This window comes from Oreochromis niloticus, linkage group LG23, assembly GCF_001858045.2.
Source record: "Oreochromis niloticus isolate F11D_XX linkage group LG23, O_niloticus_UMD_NMBU, whole genome shotgun sequence".
Taxonomy (NCBI): domain Eukaryota; kingdom Metazoa; phylum Chordata; class Actinopteri; order Cichliformes; family Cichlidae; genus Oreochromis; species Oreochromis niloticus.
The window spans coordinates 25,846,953-25,852,575 of record NC_031986.2 but is presented as its reverse complement, the minus strand read 5'-3'; the positions used below and the strand labels follow the sequence as shown (position 1 = coordinate 25,852,575).

The 5,623-nt window shown below is 40.6% G+C and overlaps 1 protein-coding gene across 2 annotated transcripts; it reads right to left on the bottom strand.

Annotated features, from left to right (window-relative positions):
• Window positions 1–336: 336 nt before the first annotated feature.
• On the bottom strand, window positions 337–5,187 carry LOC102083150 (uncharacterized). Of its 2 annotated transcripts, none has more exons than XM_019365385.2 (4): window positions 4,804–5,187; window positions 3,706–3,846; window positions 2,201–2,298; window positions 337–2,105 (listed from the first exon to the last, which is right to left on the bottom strand). In XM_019365385.2, exons 1-4 carry the CDS (start codon window positions 5,147–5,149, stop codon window positions 2,007–2,009), a joined length of 684 nt encoding a protein of 227 aa, XP_019220930.1. In that variant the 5' UTR covers window positions 5,150–5,187; the 3' UTR covers window positions 337–2,006. The 2 variants fall into 2 exon arrangements, with proteins under 2 accessions (XP_019220930.1, XP_025759146.1); XM_025903361.1 differs by having other exon boundaries at window positions 2,183–2,298; window positions 3,706–3,816.
• Between the last annotated feature and the right edge of the window lie 436 nt (window positions 5,188–5,623).

Sequence of the window (5,623 nt, the reverse complement as noted above, 5' to 3'; positions counted from 1 at the left end):
TGCATGTTTTCGCCTCATCTCTTCTTATATAGATGAACATGACAGCTCTGGCTGTTCCACTCAGCAGATACTAGGGGGTTTCTTGTGCGTTTTGCACTGGTGGGAGATGGGAAGGGATTAACATAGTGATAATATCTGAAAACAGGAAATTGGCATTCTACAGAGGAGCAACAATGAAAACGTTTTTTTTTTTTTCAGTTTATCACTTGTGGTCGTTTTCAGAACGTGTGATCAAAGTTCTGATTTGTTTTTGAGTCAAATGTGACCAACAAACACCCACAGAGCCCCCAAGAAGCAGAACTTTATGAAACTATTTAAAATAAAACACCAAACAGATTTGGTTTTTCTTCAGTGGCGTTGTCACGTTTAATGTGTTAACACTAAACATTACAGCACATGTAATTAAAGTACATTAACGTACATTTTCTACTCCAAAACAAGAAAACACTGAATGTAAGAAAAACAAAGGAAAAGCAACCTGACAGTAACAGTGTTGTTTTAATTGCACCTCTAACACTGGAGAGAACTTCTAGCTGAGGCTACAACTTCTGAATGCCTAAACCGAAGATGAATGCGTCAATCAGAGAAAAAATCTTCACACTTACTGGATTACATGTTCATTCCTCACCAGTGTAGTTTCACAGATCAAATGAATAATGCCACACATAGAAATATATTTTAAATGTTCTGAAGCAAACACAGCACCATTCTGAAAAAAAGTTTGGAAGCTGGGTGTGTCACGGCTGAGCAGCTGGTGTGTTTGCAGTGTGGACCTAAACACACCGGCTGCTCAGCCATGAAAGTGAAAAAATGTAAATAAAGACAGGATGCAATGATTTGCAAAGACCGCAAAATCAATATATTGTTAACAATACTCCAAAAATAACACAAGCAGAGATGCTCAGACCTCCCACCCTCTCCCCGGCCACCTAGCTCTTGTAGGTTCAGGAGCCTCCTCTCAGCACACCTCGAAGGTGTCCAGGAGCAATCCTTGTTAGATGCTCAAACTACCTCAGATAGCTCAATGCAATGTGGAGGAGCAGCATCTCTGCGTCATTCACTGACTGTATCTTGAAGGGAAAACCCAGACACCCTCTGGAGGAAGCCCATTTGGGTCTTCTAGATCTCTTGGTTACCACCTGGAGCTTGTGAGGGTAGAAATGTAAAACTTAACAATTTTTGAATTGGTTTTACAATTCCCATACTTGCATAAAGAGCCCTAAATGAATGATCTCCAGGCTATTCATCTCAACTTCTTGTTAAACACTCAGCTGCTTGCAGTCTTCAATAGCAGGCTCAAAATGTATTAATCGCCCCTCACAGACTAACTGGGGGGACAGAGGCTTTGGAACTGGGACTCTTTTGTTATGATTGTTTTTATGTTCAGTTTTTTCTATTCTGAACATGCAGTTTTGTTTGTTTGCTGCTATTAGCTCAGTTTTTTAAATTATATTTTATAGATATTTTCATAGTTTTTATATTTTTCCCAGCATGCGGTTTCATGATGCCTGTTAAAGCCAATCTTTAAATAAACGTGACTTACTTAAGCTTTGAATGTATCACTGCATTCTGTCTCTGTTCACATTTGAATCATCGTGTTGGTTTATATGGAAACTGGATTTGTGTGTTCAGAATAGCATAAACAACTAGACAGCTAAAAAAACTGTTAAACAGATGCAAACATAAAAAGAACAAATAAATATTTAAAGGTTTTAACAGCAGCTTTGAGTTCTGGCATATCCACCTTAAATCCTAAACCACCTTAAAGCAGGTTTGGCTAAAGGTTGTCACATTCTTGGGTCCATCTGAGCTCAGAAGCAGAGCAGATTGTTTCTGACTGAAATTAATCTCACTGCATTTCTGATGTTTGTCAAGTTTGTGGATTTTCTTGACCGGAAGAAAGAAATCCTCCCACGAGCAGAGCAGCAAGTCCTGAGTCATCAGACTGACCTCTGTCTACAAAATCTGAATCCACCAGGTATCATCCACCTGTCCAGGTGTGTCCATCAGCTTTGAGGCAGTGTCAAGTGAGGAACCTGAAGGTTGTAGTAAATGCACTCTGTAGCAGCAGCAGCAGATCGACGGGGGAGCTGGATCTCCTCATACTGAAACACAACAGCAGCACTGAGTACAGGACAAAGTAGCACTGAAGGAGAACAATGAGCAGGAGCTGCAGGGTCACCTGTACACTTTGAGTTACCTGTGGAGTCTCCAGCCTCTCACTGGTCCCAGCTGGAGGGAGGTTTGCCTGATACTTGCTGATTCTCCTCTTCAGAGACAGCCATACACAACTCAGACCTGCCAACAGACCATCAGGGGAGTGAGTCACTTCACCTTCACACTCACATCAGCACTCATCACATACAACACATTTCTCTACTGTGCAGAGAAACCTTTCAATATCTGACACAACACCTGGACAGCAGAAGCACAGCTGAAATATTTGGCAGAACATAAAGAGAGGAAGTTGAGTTTTTAAACTGTGAATGGAAGCTGCTGCAGGTCTGAACAGCTTCCATTCACAGTTTATTCACTCATCAGAAACAAGTATGAGCTCTAACTTACAGTAACACTGATCTCTTTCCACACAAACAACAAACTGCTGCTCTGCTTTGGAAGGTGAAACTCTAAAAGAACATGAGCTTATATCCCACACTCCAAATAAAAGACAAGAACTACATGCAAAGCTGAAACTTTCAGCCTTCGGGAAGTTCAGTCAGCTCCTCCTCCTCCAAAATGTGACACCTGATAAGTTTATAAAAGTTCCTTCCTCTGACTCTCCCTCAGCCAGCAGGCTCTGCAGCGCCTCAGTGTCCCCACACGACAGTGTTGCTTCTATCATTCATTGTTATTAAAGCATTTAAAACTTGTTTTTTGTTTTTTATGAGATCTCTGCAGCTCCACCTTTAATATGAACATGTGTGTTCATGCATTAAAGAAAAATAAGAAAAGCATAATAAGTATTTCACTAGCTGGGCCTGTGTCCTCATTTTAGGTTTGACAGTGTTTTAGTAGGTAAAGGTGAATTGCTTGGACATGAATTGAGCTGCCGTTTGGGGAAGGCCTCGAAGGGGACTGGCGATGGCTCCCAGGCCTGGCAGGTTCCCAATGTACTAAATAAAAATGAAGAAGTTAAAGAATTGAAAAGGGGAGGGAGGGGAGGGCACGTAAACGAGAATGACAGCTTGCAGAACTGGGGGAACCTATGTAGATGAGAACCGGAAGGAGCGTATTTGGAGGCGTGGTCCAGCTCCTGATATTGCACTACATAATCTCCAATTAAGTTACAACAGGTTAAACACCTGTTTAGGCCCCACAAAACTACCACTAAAGAACAATTTTAGATCATTGTGGTTTATATTAGTTTGTAGTAATCATCAGAGCCGTAGTTGTGAAATATTGATTGTAATTTTTTCACTAATTTATTTTTTTACATAAAACATATTGTAGACATCGGCATCCACACAGCACGGACACTACTGATTATGAGTGATGAGAATAATAATCCAGCTAAATCTTTTGCAGATCTTTAACTTGAGCTCAAACATGTTTCAAAAAATAGCTTCATTACTTCTCTGAAATGTGATCTGATGGTCACATTTCTGCACCTCTAAATGCACCACGATGTTGCATGCTGTGGAGGTGTGCTGATATTAATAGAAGAGCAGAGAGACCACAACGATTTAGAGAAAGAAACAGACTCACAGATTACCACAAGAGCAAGTGCAGCATTCAGGCTCAGAGAGATGAAAACGACACGATGACTCTGCAATGCATTCTTGTTAGATTGTTGGTCTGGGCGGTTACTGTCAGTGACTGTGACAGATGGAGTTGTTTCAGTTACATCTGGAAGAAGAAAATTGAGAAAGACTGAAAAATAAATTCATGTGTGTTTGAAGAAACATCTAACAATCTAACATTCTTATTAGATTGCTGGTCTGGGCGGTTACTGTCAGTGACTGCAGAGAGAGACAGATTGCCAAAGAAATTAGAGTGTATGAAGAAACTAATAAAGAAGCACTCCAAGCTGACATCTGAGGCTTTTTCAGCTGATTAGATTAAGATGTTTGTGATCTGCATTTTAAAAGTTTGAGAATAAAGTTGTGCACTGGCCCAGCCGTCAACACTTTTTAACGAATTGGTTCCTATGAAGCGTCAAAGTGTGGGCGACTGTTGGGCTGTTTGTTTCACAAAGGTACAAAGTTACTGTAACAAGCTGCCTTCAGTTTCAGTGACGACCTCTCAGACACTGACTAAAGGAACAAAATTGACCTGGTTGTAAGAACACAGAGGTCTGTATGACATTTGAAGTCTGTTATACAGTGTCAGATAGGTCTAGACCTATCTGACACTTAAAACAGTCGGGGTGGCTATAGCTCAGGAGGCAGAGCAGGTCACCTGCTAATCGTAAGGTTGGTTCGATCCCTGAAACTGAAACACAGAATGTAACTAGGAAAACACGAGGAAGACACTTGTTTTTAGGAACTACATGATGTCGTCTTTCAGTCTCAGACATGCATGTTAGTCTCATAGTTGTTCTTGTGTAAGATTTTTTTTCAGGTTTACAAGACAGAGCATGATCCTGGGAAATAAGATGCTGGCCACGGGTCACTGGTGCAAAAATGGACAATTTGTTGTTATCCAGACATGCTGATACTATTTAATGACTTCTTCCTTTCGCTGAAACATAACTCTTATGTAGCCAAACTTGTGAGACTTCAGGTGTGAAATTTAGCTTTGGACATATTTGTGCTTCTGTAGTTTTCAGCATTACAGTAAAAAAAACAACAACTTTGTACTTACCTGAGACAACGTGGAAAGTGTCGACAAAATGAATGCTGCCATCTCTCTTGATGCCACAGAAGTAAAGCCTGCAGTCCTCTGCTCTGAAGTTTTTAATCACAAGTTTGTTTCCCAGGATTGAAAATTTGGTTTCAAAACCAGGAGAGCAGTAGGTAGCTGCTGAAGAAAAACTGCGGCCGATACCTGCTCTGAACTGACTGTAGATCTCCATGTACCAGTATGTGTCTGTTGTCTGACTGGAGCAGTTTAGAGTGACATTGGTCCCCAGCTCTCCTCTGACCTCGGTCACATTCTCGGCCTCTGCACAGAGTAGAACCACCAACAGGATCATCCACAGGAGAATCATGATCAGCTTCAGCGTCCACAACAGACGGAGTCGTCTGAAAGCAGCTCAGCTCTGATGGACTCTGACACAGAAGTGCTCTACACTTCCTACTTCAGGTGGTGATTATATTGTGTGCAACACCTTTAGACAAACCACAAATACCAAGTAACTCTACAGGAAGTGAAACTTGTGGGAAAGACAAAACACAAGAGGATTAAAATGTCATTCCAATACAGCACCTTTTAATTGAAACCCTATCAAAAAAAACAATAACAATTATATCAAAGTAAATAAGAAACAGCCAATGGAATTAAACTAAAAAACAGAAAAGAAACAGGGGTATAATAAATTATTTGCCTACAGTAAGCATAATGTTAACATATTAGGAGACACAAAATAATTGAATAATCCGACAAACCAGTTGCAATCAAAGCTGAACTCTAACGTTGGGAATATTTATTGAAACACACAAAGCAACACACACATAAATAAATG